This window comes from Cebidichthys violaceus, unplaced genomic scaffold (assembly GCF_023349555.1).
Source record: "Cebidichthys violaceus isolate CVI_PGR_0920_01 unplaced genomic scaffold, fCebVio1.0.p SCAF_5, whole genome shotgun sequence".
Taxonomy (NCBI): Eukaryota; Metazoa; Chordata; class Actinopteri; order Perciformes; family Stichaeidae; genus Cebidichthys; species Cebidichthys violaceus.
This window is the reverse complement of record NW_027176705.1, coordinates 7,357,561-7,379,415: the sequence shown is the minus strand read 5'-3', so window position 1 is coordinate 7,379,415 and position 21,855 is coordinate 7,357,561. Positions and strand designations below refer to the sequence as shown.

At 40.9% G+C, this 21,855-nt stretch overlaps 1 protein-coding gene across 7 annotated transcripts; it reads left to right on the top strand.

Annotated features, from left to right (window-relative positions):
• The first annotated feature begins 416 nt into the window (after positions 1-416).
• pax6b (paired box 6b) lies at positions 417-21,018 on the top strand. 7 transcript variants are annotated; one of them, XM_068730497.1, is made up of 14 exons: positions 417-547; positions 6,337-6,517; positions 9,423-9,476; positions 10,256-10,279; positions 12,732-12,862; positions 13,194-13,229; positions 13,315-13,530; positions 13,903-14,068; positions 17,289-17,447; positions 17,795-17,877; positions 18,013-18,163; positions 18,692-18,804; positions 19,084-19,225; positions 19,920-21,018. In XM_068730497.1, exons 2-14 carry the CDS (start codon positions 6,505-6,507, stop codon positions 20,003-20,005), a joined length of 1,374 nt encoding a protein of 457 aa, XP_068586598.1. In that variant the 5' UTR covers positions 417-547; positions 6,337-6,504; the 3' UTR covers positions 20,006-21,018. The 7 variants fall into 7 exon arrangements, with proteins under 7 accessions (XP_068586598.1, XP_068586599.1, XP_068586602.1 ...); XM_068730498.1 differs by lacking the exon at positions 417-547 and adding an exon at positions 6,050-6,123; XM_068730501.1 differs by lacking the exon at positions 417-547 and adding an exon at positions 9,131-9,204 and having other exon boundaries at positions 6,274-6,517.
• Positions 21,019-21,855: the final 837 nt, after the last annotated feature.

Sequence of the window (21,855 nt, the reverse complement as noted above, 5' to 3'; positions counted from 1 at the left end):
AACCTCTCTTCATGTATGACATACAACTCTTAAAAATGCTCTTAAAACCACTGGAGTATAACACCTTGTTCTGGTTCTTGTGAAACCGTCCTTTAATCTGCACCAGAGGGGACGGTGTGAAATAAATTAAAGTAAAGTAAAATAAGCTGAAATAAAAGAATAAAACAGAGTGAAGTGTTAGCTTTCAGTCCCTGTACACAGCACACACTCGGACAGTAAACAGGCCGGTGTGCTCCACATGTATATTCTACCTTACTTCCCCATTCTGTGCTCTGTGTCCTGTCCAAGGTATGACGTCGACCCGTCGCTCCAGCCAATCACTGCCAACTTGAGGCTGATGCTGAAGGGAAAGTTGGTAGTAAGAGCCGCAGATTTTTTTTCCCACTCTCATTGACATTTCAACTCCACGACGGATCCAAAGGTAGATAGATTTTAATCGGGACCTATAACTTTCTGTCGCTGTGACACGGAGGAGAGATCCGGTGAGGGAACAGGCGACTTTATACGCACAGGATACCGGTCAGACGCAGCCTGTGCCTTTCAGCCGGTGAGTTTGGACGAACTGTACTTTCATTTCTTTTCAAGATTTAAAGCCCCGCTACTTTTAAAAATTCTCACTTTGAGGATATTTAAACACTAAAAATGGGCATATTTTGCCTGATCTCCTCCAACCTAAAAAGCTGTGGAGGAAACTTGCATCCAGCTGATTTATCTTAAGACTGATGGCACGGGTAAAGTTGGGTAAAATTACGGGTGAAAGTGCTTGCACGTTGCTGTGTGTAGCCTATAGGAGGTGTGGACACCCGCATAAAGTTTAACACAGCGAGCTGACTTCGTTTATGTTGTCATCACTCACTCACACACACACGTGTAATCAGCGATCTTCACTGAATTATTGTGAGCTTTACGCTGGGGGTGAATTAAAGGCTTCGACCTGTTCAGTAAATTGAATGTGTATGGGGATCTATTCAGCTCTGCTCGATCCATCAGAGCAGTGGAAATGACGCTATCCATCAGCGGAATATTTCAGTTTGTTTACTGCGCTTCTTCATCGCGCTGCAATCCACGTGTGATTTTTGGAGAAACAACTTTATATTTGGGCTTAAATGTTAAGTTAAAGAAGTTATTAGTCGTGTTGTAAAATACATTTGATAGCAATTTGCAAAAAAAACCAGTGTCGAGTTTCAAAGCACAGCTAAGCATGTAGGGACATGACGTGCACCCCGAGGGTTTCAGATTGATTTGGGTTTATAAAAGGGCCTGGGCCTTGTGTTTATAGTACTTGGATTTATGGTTTTTTTTAATTATATTTTTTTCTATTTTGGTCCCACCAAGATGAGATGAGCTTTCAAATGTTTTATTATTATTATTATTATTATTGTTATTATTATTATTATTATTATTATTATTATTATTATTATTATTATTATTATTATTTCCTACTTGAAAGATAATTATATAATAATCAGATTTCCAAACAGTAGCTGGGAGACTTTGGCTCTTGTATGTTTGGGTCCAGTGTTTCTGTCTGTCACGCTTGCCGAGCAGCGCTGTGACACCATTAGCCCCGGTGTTTATCCCAGCCTTCAGCCTTTTGCCAGGAGAGGGCTTCTGTGGACCGTACACCTTCTGTGGGCTGCATAAGCAACCCTCGATTCTCTCCTTGTCGCTCCACAAACTTCAAAGATCCTGCACTATAGATTAGTTAAATAAAAACTACACTTGCATAAATGTACTTATCGCTCAACACATCCTCCCACAGAAGGAGGAGGCTGAACCATACTTCAGTTAAAAATGACATAATGTAGACCTTTATTGTGATGGAACATGTTTAAAAAAAGCTCTCAAAGCTGATGCTTTTCATTCCTTTTGAAAAGCAGAATAAGGACCATCTGCGACATTTCTATTTTCCTGATGGTGTTATTTACCTAATGTGCTGAGAAATAACTCGACATTAATAGAGTTTCCTGTACCGGGACGCGCTCCATGTGCAGCACTCTTTACAAAACAGCAGATTAATGAAAGAACTGCGCAAAAGTCAAACAAGCATGTGATTTTGTAATTATTGTTGATAAAAAAAACAGAGATGTGCATTGTAAAAGTGCAAATAATGTATGCAAATACACCAGCGATGTCCTCATGAATCTCTTTAGAGAGAATAAATGTGACAATCCGAGGCTGTTTGATGAAAGACAGGTCATCTCAACAAGAATACATCTTAAAAATGCAGGTCGACGTTTGTAGTGATCATTGAGAACATGTACAACAAATAATAATTGTAGGGGTTTTTTTAATCTACATTTTTCATCATAAATTTCTTTTTTATTTTATTTTTTACACCTCAGATTGCTTTTTTAAAATACTAACCGTCATAGTCCAACACAGCCGCTAGGCTATTTTATAAGAGCAACCTGATCTCAGGCGTAATAGTAGCACGAATAATTACTAATATCATCAAAAATAAGACTAGTATAAATAATTATAGGATACCATGATAAATTGTATAGTGATATTGGATGTATTTGCTTAACAGTGCATACAGCAGGTTTATTAAAATGTGAGGCCTTAAATGATCACTTCTAATGAGCAGCAGGTAGCGTTGGGATTTGTAGGAGGTAATAATAGTTAAAGCAGGATTTATAATGTGCACAGCGATATCCTGAAACAAAACAAAAATCTACTTCTGAATGAAACTGACACCTTCCCTTTTACTAAAAAAAAGAAATAAAATATGAAGGGCATATGGGTCTATCCTCCAGTTTTCCTTATAAAATATAAATAAATCTCAAGGATTCATCCCAGCAATCCTATATTTGTTAGAAGCAATCTTGTTACAATATTGAAACATTTTCTAATAGACCTCCCCAGATGTCTTGCTATATAAAGGTGAGTGAACTATGACCTCCAGTGGGGATCATCACAAAGGCAAACAAGCATTAATGAATTACGAAATATAACAACAGGTTTTCACAAAAACAAAACTAATTGGAAGTACCAGGCATATTTCCACCAATTTTACACATGATTAATTAAAATCTTATAAATGTGCATCAGCCTGTAAAGGGTAAATTATAATCCTAAATAAGAACCAAATTAGGGGGGTTTACACTGCACTACATTTCTCTCCCTGTCCAAAAACAATGTCACTGTTTTTCACTGCAGCTCCTTCCCCTTATGTTTGTCCTTCTTTCTTTCTTTTTTTTTGCATTTAAAAGTTTCTAGATAGGTACAAATACCGAACTGCCTCAAGGGAAAATAGCGACAAGATTAGGTTTTCTTTTCAAGGCCTGTGGCATTAGTTGCTGCTAATCCGAATTGGGCTAATTGCTTTCCCAACATCAGCCTATCCCGTTTTTTTTACAGACTTCCACGGCATCCAGAGTGCCTTACAATATATATATATATATATATATATATATATATATATATATATATATATATATATATATATATATATATATATATATATATATATTAACAGGGTTGTTGCTGATAAAGATGAAAGCCTACTTGACATGCGAGTGAAGGTTGTGAAAAAAAAACTGAAATCTCTCGAGAGTGGAGACAACGAATTAGCTCTTGGAGCGGATTTACAGCTTAACTAAAGAAATCAATAACCTACTGGAGGTATTGTTTCCAAAGAAAACTACTTGACACACTCATCAGGGAATCTGTCTTTTCAGCGAGGGCAGGTTAGTGGTGGGAAATTTTGACAGCTGCAGTCTGAGACAAGTGAGTGGCAATAACATTTGCACTACAAAGGTAAACTATAACGCTATCATTCTCATACAAGAATGGAAGATGTTTATTTTTGAAATTGAGATCACATATTAACATTTAATTGTACGGGATGTTCCATGTTTATCAGCATTTTGTTACACAATTGAGCTCAACACAGAACATTATTATGTTTCTAAAAACAATGGCTACACAATTGTTTTGGTGCCACAGCTCTGAGGCAGCTGTTCAAGCCAACATGAGGCTGACCGACATGAGGACGCATAGTAAGGAGTTGCGATCAACTTCTTACTGCTATCTTTAGGTCATGTACATGCTCTCCACAGCAAATGATTTAAAAAGTTAATTCCGAATGATAACGTCTGTTGGAAAGTTAAACTCCACCTTCAGCGTGTATCATTCAGTTTTACAGTAAATCATAACCAACCCGAGCTTCCCTCATTGAACAAACTCCTATCGGGTGGGGGTGGGGGTTGTTTGTGGTCTAATGCATGTCTAATAGGGGGTCCTTGACGTGAAAATGTTTGGGAACCCCCCCTTAGCTGATATAAGCTGCGGCCATTCACGGTAGGCTATAGGCTGAGCCACCAGTCTAAGTGAGTAGAAACAATGCAGGAAGGAGAAACAGATGAATGTGCTCGTTTAGTTTACGGGTTGTTTGATGAAGGAGTATTGGCCAAAGTGTTGTTCCTCACCGCGGGACCCTCGGTGACAGTTTGAGCCGGTCCTCTCAGCTCATTATCTCGCCGGCCCACTGAGGGCCCCATTCAAGCCGGGCAGTCCCCCCCCCCCTTCCTCCCTCCCTCTCTCTCCCTCCCTGCCTCCTCTCTCTCTGGCAGCGTCGTTTGTCTACTCATTGAACCCATAGTCAGGAATGCGATGGTTGTTAGGGAGCCCTCTTTCACCTCCGAAGTGTTTTATTGATGAGCTCTGACTTCTCCTACTTTTTCACATGTCAAAGAAAGTCAAGTGTAGGCCTCCATGACTTCATTTCATGGCCTCCATCCCCAAAAAAATGATCTCCCCTCCCCCGTATGCCTGTCCCTCTCCTTGCTCTCTCTCGTTGCCCTTTCATGCACCCCCTTTTCTGCTTTAGTTTGGCTTCCACATCCATACAACCTTCCCTTTCGGTTTTCCTCCTTTTGGAGTAAGCGACGGGGCTCCTCAGTGCTGAGACTGGTGCTGCCCAAAGCTCCGGGTGTATGCTCAAACACGGGCGCAGAGGGGTTGCTTTTGGGTGCGTTGAGGTGTGCGTTAATAGCCAGTCATTCAACCAGCGCAGTTTGGGAGCGTGTGGCCATGGCTGCACAGTCATTTGCTTTACTTTATTTACGCGTGCTATTTGCTGTCAGGTCGGAGGAGTGACGTCGCCGTGCCTCGCAAATGTGTCCATAAAAAGCAGCGGAGCTTGCCTAAAGGCTCCGCTCTTTACGCATGGTGTTCTCGTTGACAGGAAGGGTAAGGCTATTCAGGAGAAGGTGATACCCAAAAGAATCAACAAAAGCACGTGGTGGACACTTTTGATCGTCTTTAGTGAAGGGAGGTCTTGCCTTTTTCAAGAGCAGCATATTTGAAAAGTAAACAATCTCCCATATCAGCTGTAAATTCTGCTTTAAATTCATTCAATTCAAGTTATTAAAGTTATTTTGTATATCCTGCAGGTTTACATTTGACAAGTGGATGCAGAACCCCCAAAAAAACAAAACAACTAAAAAACATTACGTTTTGCAACATGCATCCCAACTTTTCAACATAATCTCATAATTGCATGCGTCTCCATATATAACATTAATCTCATATGCACAGCCTCGGTTGCTTCATAACATGTAAGCCGCAGCTCTTTGGAATAATCATTTAGCGTTATGAGCTCCAGCGCTCACGTGTGCTGCTGCTGCTCCACTGCTACTTCCCGTTCCCCTTGCAGCACTAGTTAGCCTGAGGTTGGAGCTGAAGAATAGAGCCTTCCGACCAATGGGCATTTCCGAGGCAGTTGCTTTGCAATAGGGCAATAGTCAGCAAGTGAGCGCAGGGTATTTGCATGCGTGGGCTGATTAGTGGGTTGGGAAGTCTCTCTCTCTCTCTCTCTCTCTCTCTCTCTCTCTCTCTCTCTCTCTCTCTCTCTCTCTCTCTCTCTCTCTCTCTCTCTCTGTCTCTCTCTGTCTCTCTCTCCACCCCCCCACCCCCCTCTCGCGCTGTGGCTCGGCCCTGTTTCCCGCTTTTGCTGTGGTGCAGGGGGAAGTGTTTATATGGGGGATGATGACAGAGGTCGGGTCGCGCTAATGGGCCAGTGAACAGCGGCGGAGGGAGGAGAGGCGAGGCGCACACAGCAGACCAGGAACACATAGGCCTACATTAATACACTTGTTCCATCGCTAATCAGCATAGGTGTGTTCATTCTCTCACCCCCACCTCCTTCCACCACCACGATTCTCCCTCCCTTCTTCCCTCCTCCCCTCCCTCCCCCTCTCTCTCTTTCTCTTCCCCACTCTCTCTCTTTCTGACTCTCTCATTCGCTCTCTCACACGCCAGCGCACATCCTCGCCAAACTCCGTGCGTCCTGACATCTGAGTTCACTGTCAATCTCTGTCCCCTTCGCAGGGATATCCCCTCCGTCTCCGTCGAAGACCACTGGAAACTAATTTTTCCTCTTCTAAACTTCCCGAGAGAGACTGATCCTGGTCGGCTTTTTTTTTTGTTGCTCGTTCTGTGGTGTGGAGAACTAGGCTGTAGCCTATAGTTTACCAAGGACTTTGACAACGACGCAGGATGCCCCAAAAAGGTAAGATCCTGACTTAAAGTTTGTCTGTGCTGTGAAATTATGGAATGATTATTGATATTATTATTGATATTATTATTGATATTATTATTGATATTATTATTATTATTATTGATATTATTATTATTATTATTATTATTATTATTATTATTATTATTTTAGGTCATTTATTCTCAGCTGTAGATTGAGGTTCAGTGGTGAACTTGTGGGAGTTTTATCGTTTGGACTGTGCAGCCTGTCTTCTGACTGGACTCTCTCAAAAGTGCGAACAGCCTTTAGCGCCTCTGTCTGTTTTATCTGCTCGATTTTGTTGGTGTGTTTAGGCCTACGGATAGCTTACCGCTTATTTATGACAGTAAAGAGTAAAAAGTCACGTTGGGCCAGGACAGTGATCATCGTGGAGAATGGGGCGCAATGACCCGTTGAGGAAAGGTGTCAGATTGATTCATGCAGGCGAGTCACCCAAGCGCCTTCTAAAAAAAAAAAAAAACTCCATGAAGCACTTGGGTAGGAGGTTTGTGTACAGCTTTCCCCTTTTTTATAAGATGGTTCCCTTGATGACAGCGAGTTAAACTACTTCTACATTTTAGCAGTTGGGCTGAGTAGTATTTAAAGCAGTCAGACACTATTTTTGACATATCAGCCTATAATAGTAAATCATGTTTTAAATAAATTCACAAAAAAATCATAAAAACACAAAATATGGATACAAATTGCTGCTTTTAAGCTATTTTGTCAAAACAGACAAATTAGTTGAATAAAACAGGCGTATTAATGTACTGTAATTAGCATCTTTATTTTGTATTTTTCAAGATACATTCCGCATAATTCAGCCTAAAAATACCCTATAATAAAATTGTGATTGAAGAAACACATCAGGCCTTAATAAGAGGGCTTAATAATATGTTAACTAACATTGTTGATCCTTTGTGCTGAGATTAAACATGTTGGAGATAAGCATGCAAAAAAACTAATTGACTAATTGTGTAATATTTAATATTTTTTTTCAAGTATTATAGTAAATATTGCTTATATATTCTCTGTTAGCCTACTTGCACCGGGGCCATTGTAGTCAAGGCCCACATGCACTATTTCTGCATATGAATGTTGTGAGCGCAGCCAGAATAAGCATGTTGAATTAAGACATTGTTGTTACGGATTACTAAAGGAAAAGAAATGCAGATTAGATCGTAGTTAACCTCGGGAACAACAACGTTTGAGCTTTCGACCTTAAATAAATGATTAACCACTTGGACCTTACAAGGCTAAAAACTACTGACTACAGAGCATAGAGTGTTTTTGTATTTATTATTATTCCACTTTAACTTTGTCATGACATCAGGCCAACAACAAGATTTCTTTCTGCATTAGTTAATGGTTGTTTTGGTGATTTTAGGTTATGCTAAACAGGCTAACTCCGGCTATGTGGCCCAGTGTGATGGAATCTGAATTTGATTAATGCAGCCTATTTGTTAAACGTGAAAGAAAGCTACAATATAAATGCAATGGCGGCCCCTGCGTGGATCCCACAAACTAGCCTTGGACTAAACACAGTCTGTTATAGACGTCACTATCAGGCCACTTTGCTCTGCACACAACACAACTTTGCATGGAGGAAGAAAACGAAAACTTTAGACTTGTCCCTCCCTGGCCCCCTTTTTATCTGTCCCCCAGTCAATAGCTTCTTTAATGCATTTGTCTTTTCCAATTTAGCGCCCTACTGCGCTGTTGTGTCTTTAAACCCGCTTTACAACCCGCACCAGCAGCACAAAATAACCACCAAATATTTGTTACAAGAAATTACTTACATTTTTCTAGAAAAGCAGGGCCAACAAAACCCACATTCATGCACTAGCGGCACCGGGGTCACGATTGTGTGTGTGTGTGTGTGTGTGTGTGTGTGTGTGTGTGTGTGTGTGTGTGTGTGTGTGTGTGTGTGTGTGTCTGTGAGACAGAGAGAGAGAGAGAGAGAGAGAGAGAGAGAGAGAGAGAGAGAGAGAGAGAGAGAGAGTGTGTGATTTTGTGTGTGCGCGCGCGTGTGTGTGTGTGTTTGTGAATGGTCCCGGAGGGGGTGGATGCATGCCTCCGGCTCTTTGTATTAATCTGAACTTGTTGGTGTGTTTAGTGGGGAAGCTGTGTGTTTCTAGTCGCGGAGGCCGAGTTTTTGCCCCGGGTTTGAGGTATACGAGGCAGGAAAGGGGGTGCATTGTTGCGAGTCCAGCAGGCTTTGTACACCAGCTTTGTACCCCCTCCTGGTCTGGACTTTTGCAGTGCAGTGAGGCGAGGTAGACAACGTGTGTCACTGTACAGTTTCCACGATAGACTCCCTCATTGGAGGAATATCAAGTTTGTATTTATAAGGCTATGAGGAAACACATAGTGCTGTAAAAGTTATAGGCCCAATTTAATTTATTTTTGACAAGTGCTGTCTAAAATAGGCCTTGGAGAGATGTTCAAGTAATTCTGTGCCGCGTCAATTTTAATTTTCTATTTCAATTTTATTTGCTTGGCAACAACATTGAGGTTAATTGTAAATGTAGGGCACAAATAAAGATACAGTAAGTGCATCAGTATAGCTGTGGCTGTGCTAATGTGTTGTTTTGCTTTGTCCTATAGGGAGACATTAAGTAGTGAAAACGGCAGATGATTGACTAAATTGTTATAAAGTGGACAGTCAACTCTGTTTCCAGGCAAGTTTAATTAAAATACATACATACACTGAGGATGTGAAAATTATTTATGCATCAATAATGTTTTAAGCACAAAGATCCGCAAACATTCTTATCGAACGATGAGATGAGAAACTTAATTTATTAAAAAAAATTAAAAATGCTGCAAATAATTTGACAGTAAAAGGAAGATGTGTACATGAAACTAACCAGCTTTGTCTTTTCCTTGTGACGCGTAGAATACCACAGCCAAGCCACGTGGGAGTCTGGCGTAGCCTCAATGATGCAGAACAGTAAGTTGTTTTCATATTTATTTTTGTTTTTGAAAGTTTTGATTACAACCGCAAGTTCTATTGTGGTTGCATGGAAGCAACACCCACTGACATTATGCACTGCTTGTTGTAGCGCAATAACTTTAAGAACACTTTAAAGGAAAGGGAATGTACGTGCAGGCATACATTTGCATGACTATGAGGTGCAGGGGCGAAATATTCTCAGTTATTTGATGGCCGTTTCATTGCTGTTAATTTATTTTTTGCAATGATAGGTAGAGAAGTTATTATTGAACAAGTTAATCACACGTCGTCCTGCTCCAGGGAGAGAGAGAGGGGGGAGAAAATAGAGGGGGTTGGGTTGAGAGGGAGATTTTTGTTTCTGCTTGAGTTGGTATTAAATAATTGCACAGCCGTCTGCATTAGCGTTAGAGCTGGCTGCCAGGCTGCATACAAGATTAGCTGCGTAGAGAAGAGCCCTGCATGAAACATGAGGAATAGCAATAATGTCTTATGTAGATTAGTCCATATTCTTCACGGACAGACAGCATGAACTAGAAAGAAAATGCTCATAATACAACCCCAGGCTTTACTGTTAGGTGCAGGCTGAACTCACAGCGGAAGATAAATATTAACAACCATATTGTCGTGGGTGCTAATCATAAAAACATGGTACATGAAGTTGCTTATTGGCCTCTGTGTTTAAAGTGGCCCATATGAGTTGAATATCTGTCTTATTGGTGTGTGTTAAAACAAAAAAGGATAAACATGAAACATTTTCTCTCTTGCTGCTGGACAAGAGGTGTATGACATCTGTGATGAAGGTGTGTGGGATGATTTTATTTTATTATTCTCCAAATACCTTGATGACGTGTCTGTGCTGTATTCTGTGCGCATTAGTAAAAAAATATATGTTTGAAACCAATGTTGGACACAATGACAGTTGGATTGTTTGATGTGAGGAGAGATGTGATTTATAATTAAAGTGACCTGTGATGAAAAAACAAAATACTTTTACAAACTGGCATTAGCGTCTCATTTTTGTTTATTTGTATTTTATTTTTTTGCTTGCCAGTGTTTCATTATAGAGATGATGGGGCCTTATCAAAGCCATGTACAATACCCAGTGCTCCTGCTTTGCAGCGGATTGATGATAATGGGATGCTCCCCTGGCTTGGCGTGTGATGTCTGGTGCGAATTGCCGAGGAGATATCATTGGGCCCGGCCCTTTGGGTTGTCTAAAGGTCGCGACGGCCTCGGTGGCTTTTGTGCTAATAACTCCTGGGTGTATATGGTGGGGAGCGTCCAAATTGACACCATATGTTTTCCTATTAGTCGACTTGCAATAGAATACAAGGCGCATAATCAGCGCCAGCGGGCGAGATCGACTCTGGGCACTTGAGGGAATTGTGCCATGATTAAGACTTAACCTTAGGAGAGTTTGATTTTTATGTGATGTCCTTATCTGACGGGTTTATCGATCCAGAGGATTTATATGATAGCTATAAATCAGAGGTGACGGAGCAGCTCTGGGGAACCCGCAGAGCAGGACTGCTAAATACGGATAGGCCAATTTCAACGTAAGAAGTCTATTAATTCCACTTAATCCTGGAATTACCAAAGAGCAAGAGGGATGATAATGGATTTATATCAATCAGATCCACGCTGCAGATTATTACACATAGCGGCCAAAGGGGATGTGTTACTCATTTAAACAGGTTTATTTTCATTCAGCTTTACACAGGCCCCTTTTGATATTTTTTATACAATTAAGTCTGCAGTTTAAAGCAGAGTCCTGTGACATATTTCGGAGTAAAGACGCCTACCGATTGCACACAACAGGAATGCAGTGGCTGTGAGCATTTGTTGTCAAATACAAACAAGGGGGGGGGAAGAACTGCATGTCACTTTTAATATGTTAAGAATCCAGGCGCGCCCTCGTTTCTGTGACCGCGCGTAGCCCCTGGCCACCTTAAAACGAAGTCTCCCTCGGAGGGTAAACGAGTAGCGTCCAATTTTGCCTGAGTGATATCCAAATGCAGACAGAAAGGGTCGTTTTATCATGCTACTATTTGTCGTGACGATGCGATTTTCAAAAGCAGAGCGGTGTCATAAAGTGACATGCCTGCCACAAGTGCTCCAACTGATCTTTTCAATTAGCCTCCCATGCATGATCCGAGGCGACTTCCGCCTATTTCCAGAAATTAAGCTCAAACTTGACGTGCAGCTAGCTTTATTTTAAAGACAAATGTCAGGCAGGCTCATCATATTTTCCCCCTCTTCTATATTTGGAGCTTATTTATTGCTAAGGAGCCTCTGCTCCCGGAGTCAATGTACCGGGCGGCAGCGCAGGGGAAGGGAGCGGAGAAACAGAGAGCAGCTCAGGCACTCCGGGGAGTCAGCTCTCCCATTTTGCTTCAGGTTTGCCGGTTTATTCTGTGCTTTAGAGAAATACCATAGCATCATTTAGGAAGCATTTCCAAAAAGCAATCTTTTTTAAGACAATAACCAATCATAAAAATGCTATTTTAGAGCTAGATTACTATGTGGTGTCTGTCTTATTTATGAGCAATTACTGTGTGTTTAGAAGGACTATCGGAGAAAGAAGTTCTCGATTTAAAGTCACTTTCTAGAAAGCGATGTCTTTGAATGAAAGCTAATTTAACACATTATTTCAAGTCTAGTATTTTCTGTGATTGTCAGTGCTGCTGGTTATTATTAGTTATTAGATAGTTTTTGAGTGAGGTGCTGGTGTTGGTGATGCGCAGCTGTACATGAAGGGATGGATAACGTTGCGACTGTTTTAATACCGACGTTTGCCGGTTTGATAAAAGGTTGGTTTAGTTTTTTCGGGGCAAAAGACCGACTGGGTTGTTAATTTATTATTGAAAAAAAAACTGTATTGAGAAGTTTTGGTTGATGTGAGGCTATTGTCGTTTAATCCATGTTCTGCATGTTACTGAATAACTGCGCAATGATTGTCTTCATAGCGGAATGTACCGAGCGCTTTAAAGGTTTATTACAACTATTGTTTTATCAGTGCGCTTCGATTTTAAATACTTTATTTAACCACATGACAGTTACATTTTTTAAGTGAGCTGTTATAAACCGTCTGTACTTCTGTATGCTGTCTTCATATTTCATCTTTAACTCTGCTATCCTGAGCGCTTATCCCATTCTCCTCTCCATTAAAATAAACTAATTTCCTTTACAACATATGTTTTAATGAGAGTTATTTTACGATGTGATGACTGCGATGCCTTTGTCTCCATGTAGGTCACAGTGGCGTAAACCAGCTTGGTGGTGTGTTTGTTAATGGTAGACCGCTGCCGGATTCCACCAGGCAGAAAATAGTTGAACTCGCTCACAGTGGTGCTCGACCCTGCGACATCTCCAGGATACTGCAGGTGACAACCACACTCCTCTTTTAACAGAAAACACGTTTCAAACATAAGTTGTTTTCAATGGATGCAAACTGATTTTTTTCCAAAAAAAATAGTAAGCAAAATATGAAAGACATAACGGTATGGTGTTCCCGTAAATTCCATTTTTCCTGTAGCCTAAATGTTGCACTTTAAGATTGTATTTAAGTCAGTAAAATTATTTTTTACTAGTTACATCATTCCGTTTACTGGAAATGTAATAAGAACGACAAAAAGGAAGGTAATCTGCCAGCTCTTATAAAGAATACATATAATGCCTAATATACCATTGAAGGCATATTTTTTGTGTTTATAGACCCATGATGAAGTCCAAGTGCTGGACAGTGAAAAGGTGAAAATTATTTGACGCCATCTTAGAAATTCCGGTAATAGTCGTAAATAATGTATGTGAATTGTGTCTTTTGTTTTCTATACAGGTATCCAACGGCTGTGTGAGCAAGATCCTGGGCCGGTATTATGAAACTGGCTCTATAAGACCGAGAGCAATAGGCGGCAGCAAGCCCAGGGTTGCCACTCCAGAGGTGGTCGCGAAAATCGCGCAGTACAAGCGGGAGTGTCCGTCTATCTTCGCTTGGGAGATCCGTGACAGACTTCTGTCGGAGGGGATCTGCACCAACGACAATATACCCAGTGTAAGTGTACGTGCATGATTTAATTTGCCACATGAAATTACTTTTTTTCTCATGCAGTGGAGGAAAAGGAGATGGGCAACCAACCATTCATTCTTATTAAATAGAAAGTGTGGGGCACGCATTACTGCATGTGTGATCATCCAAACATACAGTCAATTAGAAGGAGCTTGCTGTCCATTTGTGCGCTTTGCAGGAACATCTTCCTTTGCACATTTATTATGATTATAAGGGGAGCGTGTGTGTGTGTGTGTGTGTGTGTGTGTGTGTGTGTGTGTGTTTGTGCGCGCCACATTTTTTTACCCGCATATAGAAACACACTGACATGGTGCTCCATCTAATCTTTACTTTTATCATATGCAATTTGTCATTCAGGTGTCATCGATAAACAGAGTCCTCCGCAACCTGGCTAGTGAAAAGCAACAGATGGGCGCAGATGGCATGTATGACAAGCTGAGAATGCTCAACGGTCAGACAGGAACTTGGGGGACCCGGCCCGGCTGGTACCCCGGAACATCAGTGCCAGGGCAGCCCAACCAAGGTGAGCCTCATTATCACACAGTGGCATTAAAGACACCTTGACGCATGCATTGTAAAGACGGATACAGCCGGGCGGTGTGGGTCTGATTTCTGAGGCTCAGTAACGTTTCAAAATATTTGACTTGTGTTTGAAGATGGATGCTTTAGGATTTATATGAACTCCACAGAGGTCACCATAAATGATCACGTTTGAATATGAATAGTTTTGCAGTTTACTATTCCAGTGGTTCCGGTCCACGACTCTGTTTGCTGGAAGGTATTGTATTGGCATGCTTTGATGCCCTGAACAAGACCCCCAATTAAGACTAGTCGATTAGAGGAAGCCATAGGTCATGCATGCAGTCTGAATGCTTCCACTGTCCCAGACATGGATGTGCGTGACAGCGGCTTGTCCTTTCAGCAGAGGTGTCCACCCAACAGCCTGCATTTTCCTCCCCTCCTGATGGGGAGGCAGAGCCGGGGAGCTGTGTGCGGGGATATTAGTACAAAGGAATGTTTTCCTTCACACGCAATGATTGGTTATGGGAACGGTCCGCACTACGTGTAATTGCTCATTAAAGAGGGCTTTGTCTCTCATTATGGCAACATGCAGGAGTGTGGAGATGGTAAGGCTGCTGTGGAAATGTTCCACTTCAGAAGGTTTTCTGTCGGCCTACTGCAGGCCGAACACTGAGCACATTTTAATATTAGAAACATCACCTGTTTACGCGTACTTTGCTCCTTTAATTTACTCACTAAACAAGTTTTACGATAAAGCATTGAGTTTGAGTAATGTGCATCACAATTGGGAAATACAAGTCCTGAAATTCAGTCGTTGCAAATAATAATTTGCATTTGTTTGATGACCATTTGGACACGTGGGGCTGTTGTCAACAAGCAGCAAAGCGGAAAAGATCATATTAACAGCGAAAGGATTAACTTTATTTTGGAATAATATTTAACAATATTATTAATAGTATTAAGCCTATTATTGTTGTTGTTATTATTGTACATAACAGGAATTGTTGGTACAACCTGTCATAGCACGTTACATCAATTATTAATCATTCTTGATAAATATGATTATTTATATTAATTATGACACCACAATACAGAATACAAAATATTATTATTATTCTACTTATTAATAATAATAACTATAATAATTATTAATAATAACGAGCTATTTATCTATCTTTTTAATTCAATGGCTATTTAAGCAAAGCATGTTGTCTCAGGGGAACGAAAATATGTTTTCCATCTGACAGCCGAGTCAGCAGCTATAATGGCTACATGGAGAGTGACAGGGCCCCAAAAGAAGACAACTCTATCCAAAGAGGAACGAATAAAAACTCCTTACCGATTTTGTCTTTTATCTCTTTCTCATTCTCATTCGCTGGCTATATGGCTCTAAATCCCGTCTATAGGATTTAGTCTCTCACTTTCTCTTTCAGTTCTAAGCGGTTTCTCAAGAGTGTTTTGATCCAGCCTCAGCAGCTGAAAGGTGCCGCAATTGGTTCGGTATCTCTTTTTTTGCTGCTTTTCCGCCTGACTGGCCGAGACATCGTGATACTAAAGAATGAGTTTATTTCCCAGCGCTTTTATAAAGAAAACAAATCCCATCCTAGCGTCAGTGGGTCTGGCAGACGGATAATAGCTGCACATTCACTCCTTTTTATGGATTATCCAGAGTGAAGAAACAAATAGCGTGGATACAAACTGTTGGCCTATAGAAGAATACTTTTGTCTATTTGTAGCGAGGGAAATTGTCAAGGAACATGTCGCATCAGGTTTTCCTCCAGTGAACCAAGACTTTCACATTTACACACACTAAATATGTTTTCAAGGCTACTGCAAGCATGAAAAATCGCTTGTGAGCAAACCTGCATCTTGTTTGAACTCACATGATGAAAACGTTTGTTTTTTTAGTTATTTTTATAATATCTAACTGCTGCATTTTTCACACCAGAAAAAAGAAAGTTTGCACACCTTAACTTACATTTTTGGGTGTCCATGGAACCCACATGTTTGCTTTTAAAAGGCACAGAAGCTTAATGCATGGCTTAATACAGGCCGTTCTTCACCTGTTCCAACCTCGTGTCCACGAGCAAGGTACTGCTCTCTAAAACTCCCCATGCTAATCTGGTTAAAAACATAAACAAAATCTGCATACAAAAGAACTCTCTTGCATGAGTTCAACCCGTGGCTCCAGACAAACATCCGTGAGATATTACATAAACCACTCTTATCAACGCACCCCTGCTTACTTTCGCATTAACTTCTCGGTGTGATAATGATGTCCAACAACAAGACAGACATTAGTCGATAAGCCTCGCCCTGCAACTGAAGGGGCAGTGAATAGATTGGTCTTATTTTGGTTGTTCAGGGGGTTGCATGCTCTCTCCTCACTCATTTGTTTCCAATTGAAGACAGAAATCCTGACTGGCGTGTAGCTGGCCGGGGGACGTGATTAATGATGGTAGTGGATAAGGGTTAACACACTGGACTCAAAGCTCTGTTGACTGGGATCCTCGTGCGCACAATGCCAAAGTACTATAGCTTGTGCGCCTCCAGAGAGAGAGGATCCTTTTGTCATCTCCTCCAATAGCCCCCCTCCCATATATTACACCCACCGAGGGCTCACTGCTCGTCCCTGGCTGTGTCCATAGTTTAATGGTTTCCCTTACTCCTGAAGGCATTGTATCATTCTGAAAAGCGTCTTCTCCTATTCAAAAGTTGGTGGTCACCTCAATGGCTATACCAACGCCCATATGGGAACGACCATTGAGGCATTGCTCTGCCTTAAAAAAGGGGGCTAGAGAGTTTGGGGTTTTAATACATTTCGTAGGCTCTGAAAAGAGGCTCGCCACATCTTGTCACATTTCTCTTAACCTTTTGAGAACACACGCCATTGTTGGGAAGCGATAAGTACGCGGAGCCTTTCCTTCGCCAGCCTGTTTTTCCCACAATATTTTATAAACAATTCAACCATAAAGCCTTTTTCATAGTGTTGATTTTTCATGCAGTCAGTTGTCTGTAATCTGGCAACATTAAGAAGCAACTGCAATAATTCCTCTGATTTTGAATTTAATCAACCATGATAGAGGCTTTAATTAATGATGTTGCACCGCGGTCTGTACAATTAGCTGCAGGCCGATACAACACGCGACCCGATAATTAATTATTCAATTAGCTTAATTGAATGTATATTTCTATCATATGCTTTTTTTTTTTTTTTGCAGATGGCTGCCAACAACAAGACGGCGCAGGAGAAAACACAAACTCCATCAGCTCGAATGGGGAGGATTCAGAGGAGACACAGATGCGACTGCAGCTCAAGAGGAAACTACAGAGAAACCGCACGTCCTTCACACAGGAGCAGATTGAAGCACTGGAAAAAGGTCGAGCAATCAGTGCATCATTTAAACATTTAAATCCGCCATTTTTAATTTTTAATTTATTCATTTACAAAATGTCATCGTTATTTGTAAAAAAAAAATGACACACGTTCCTGTTTGTCTGGAGGTCTATATTGGGATAGCGGCACTTTAATTTTGATTAATTGTATTCTGAAATAAAACGCATGATAGGTCTAGTTAGACATGGGTCATAGCTTATAGTCCATAGTTTTAGATCTAGGCTCTTGACGTATACATATTCATCTAATAACCCTGCAAAAAATAAATTACCCTATCTAATGTATTCCTTATTTACTAATAATTTTGTTGTGCGGTTTCTTTCATTACAGAATTTGAAAGAACTCATTATCCAGATGTTTTCGCGCGAGAGAGACTAGCAGCGAAAATCGACCTGCCAGAAGCAAGAATACAAGTGAGTGATCAGCACTTTTTTATTATTAGAAATTTTTTTTGTTACATGTGTGGATGTGTGAACGTTTTCAAAACTAGCGATAATGAAAGGAAAACTAAGCATATGAAAGGAAAACTAAGCATGCCTTCCTTGCAGGTATGGTTCTCAAATAGAAGAGCAAAGTGGAGGCGAGAGGAGAAGCTGCGGAACCAGCGCCGGCAGGCCAACAACTCCTCCAGTCACATTCCCATCAGCAGCAGCTTTAGCACCAGCGTCTACCAGGCCATCCCACAACCCACTACACCGGGTAGGTCCACCACAGCTGGGATAGTACTAATAGGATACCCCCATCCCTTCAAATACTATTAAAGTTTGATATTAAAGTATGTGTCAACTAATGTGCTGCATGCATTAATATTCACATTGCATTATTTCTGTTATAATCTACGTAAAAAAAATATTACTAAATATTATGCGACAGCCTGCGAATTAATATAAAAAGTAAAAAAAGGCCTCAAAGGCTGTGCGCTCTGATTCACTTAAAGAAGTACCAGTGGTTTCCTTTTGATGGATGATTGAGCAAAACTCCTCAGCTGACTTATATCTGCGTAATTACCGAATCAGGCACGAGGGCACACCGGCAGAGCTGAAACTCATGCTCACAAGTCAATCACCTGAGACACACGCTGTACAGTATGTGTCCGGGCCTATCCGCCTGTCAAATAAGGCGTCCCCTCACGCACTACTTAGCGCTAATGAGACGGTCCATCGCATTGGAGGACTGTGTTTGTGATTTCAGCAGGTTTTTTAAACACATTTTCACTTTCACTCACAGTGTCTTTCACCGCGGGGTCAATGCTGGGTAGACCTGACTCTGCTCTGGCAAACACCTACAGCGCGCTGCCCCCCATGCCCAGCTTCACCATGGCAAACACTCTACCTATGCAAGTAAGTAAAAGACCATAATGCTCTATAGTCAATCATGTTTAAAGATATACCTATTATGTGATATTTTATGACGATTGATGTGATTGGAAGAGTGGAATCAAACACGCCATGAGTAATTTAAATTGTGTTTCCTGGCCAAACAAAAAACCTTAAAGGATAGCTTTCTCAGAGAACCAAAAAGTATAAATTAAATTAAATCGAGCCACATCTGCCTTACAGTATTACAGACTACAACTATGGTTGGCTCAGCTAATGTAACATTCTCTCCCCTATCTATAGCCCAGCCAGACCTCCTCTTATTCCTGCATGCTGCCTACCAGTCCGCCTGTGAACGGGCGGAGCTACGACACATACACGCCCCCTCATATGCAGGCACATATGAACAGCCAATCAATGACCACTTCTGGTACCACCTCAACAGGTAGGCAGACAGTTCATTGTTTACCAACATGCTTGGGAATTAATCATAACAAACAGTGCACTCTTTGAAACATCTGCCACCTTTTCTGTAAATAAGGGGGTACTACAGCCGTCTTTGATTCATGATCTGTTGCAGCAACTTTCCTTTTCCTTTCCATCTATTTGAGAAACTGGTTTAAACGGATCAATATCTCTGCATTCCATATCATTTTCCTTCTGCAATTGCATGAAGCTCATTTCAGTGCCGCTCTACGCCATCATGTCAACCCCACTACTCCAGCCCATAGTTTAGTTCCACCCCATTAGGATGCTTTTACTGAGAGCCGTATATACCGGTTATAGTCATGAAGAGTTAATCATGCATAACCACATTTCCTCTGTGTTAAATTGCTAATTAATTTGATTCATTTGCTGTTCTACTCTATCTGTTTAAATGCCATTGCCAAAGCCTCAATTTATCGAGCTTGCAAGCCTTTTACTGTGCAACCATGTGCAGAGCATTGTGACTCACTGCAGCTCCACTGCTACCTATTTGCAAGCGTTTAAAGCACAATGCTCTGTGCTATGAGCCTAACTAGTGTTAGCTGTCACACTAACTGTGCATGGTGCATCAACTCATCTAATTTAGCTTGGGGACTTCTGGGGTCATTTTTAAATTTTTTTTTTACTGACATCTTCTCTTTTTGTCTCTGCAGGACTCATCTCTCCTGGAGTGTCTGTCCCTGTCCAAGTCCCAGGGAACGAGCCTGACATGTCTCAGTACTGGTCAAGACTACAGTAGAGAGAAGAGCTACTTCACCCTATAACCACCCACTCCACCGTCGCCCTCCGGCAGTGCTCCTCACACATACACGGCACAGAAGAGTAAAGAAGGCGAGAGAGGGTTGTGAAGAGGCAAAGGACAGGAGAGGAGAGGAGGAAAGAAAGAGAGAGACTCTGGGAGAGCCTTGGGACGTCTGGGCTTTGTTTTTCCAGTGGGACTGTGTGCTGTTCTGTAGCTCTAGGCACATTCAAACAAGGACTTGGAAGAGAGAACAACGATGGAAAGTCAAGAAGAAAATGGACCTCTGTAAAGTGCCCGGTGTTAAATTTTTATGGAACAAAAACAGTTTTTTTTCTATTTCCAACTTCAGTCATTGTTTCCTTTTTTCTCTGGTGTGTTAGTAAATGGCCATTTGTATGTTAATATGAAAAACCAAGATCAAGTACTGATAGATGGACTGCTAGAAAACCATGTTGGTCTTGCGTTTGTTTGAGAGAGGAGAACCTGAGAGATTCTGCCATGACTATCTTTTGATCTGCTTATATCGAGACTTTCTACCAGCCTTTGCATGGTCTCTGGACGCTGTTGCATATCATTAAAGACGAAAAGCTGGAGGGAAGACTCTTACTGTGTCAAAAAAAAACTATTTATTGGTCTTATTTCTTATGAATGGATATTTAGCAGAGGAAACTCAAACTCGATCCACCCACTGAGGCTGTGGTCTTGACTCCTCTGACATGGGCCTGCGTTTGCCGGCTTATTAAACACGGATCACTATCAACAACTCAAAGTGTGCAAGGACAGTGCGACATGCGGCACAACTTGGACCTCTTGCTTCGGTGGTTGGATTGACTCTAGATTACCACGAAGAACATTACATGTGGAAAACAGGTGTAAAAGAAAACCTGTAGTCTGTAAATGGTAGACTGCGTCTTCGATATAATCCAGTTTGTTTATGTCAAAATGTAAAGTACTTGTCTTCCCTTGAAATCTTCCAGAAAGATTTCTCCAATAAAAGTTGATTTCATTTATATCCCCGAGAATATTCTATAAATGTTCCATGCATCATGAAATACATTTCTTTAGGGTCAGGTACAATTTGTCTCTTAGGTATAGTTGTATTATAGTGTCCTATGGTCAAAAAAAATTGTGCTACTAGAAATATTTAATTCCTATAATTATGATTAAACATTGCTTGACAGAGTTTTAAACTTAAGTGTTTGGCAGTTGTTTACAAGTACATATCAGATTTAATCATTGTTGATTGTAAAACAGACCAAAGCCTTTGTATTTCATCTAGCACACAATGTTTTTTTTAAAGATATTAGTCTTGTGTTGCAAAATTTTGTAAACACGTTCTGTTCGATTACATTGGCTTCGAGTTCGTAAGACTGCAGTCAAACCCCGCAGTCCTTATTTATAATTGAAGACCATGGGAGGGTTTTTCTAGCATCATCTGTCATGCTCTTTTGAGTTTTGCATTTTTATTTCAGTGTGTACGTAGAACACGGACACACTGGGTTTACGTCTGAGCAATGCTTCTGAGATAAAACGTCTACACGCTGTCTCTTAAATATTTCAATTTAATTTTATTTAAAATGGAGCTTTCTAAATGTATTTTGTGAAAACTATAAAACATTTTGTACAGTAAAATTGTGTCTTAAAGAAAACCTTTTTGCCTCTTCAATGCTGTGTCTCATGCAGTGTCAATCTTTACTGAGCAAGTAAAGAGTCAAACATTTTGACATAATGCATCATAGCTGCATATTCAAGCAAATATAAATGCTGACAAAGCATTTATTACAAGAGCTTGTAATACACACACAACACTTCCAATTCCCACCAAACAAAGGTGTCCAAAATAACAA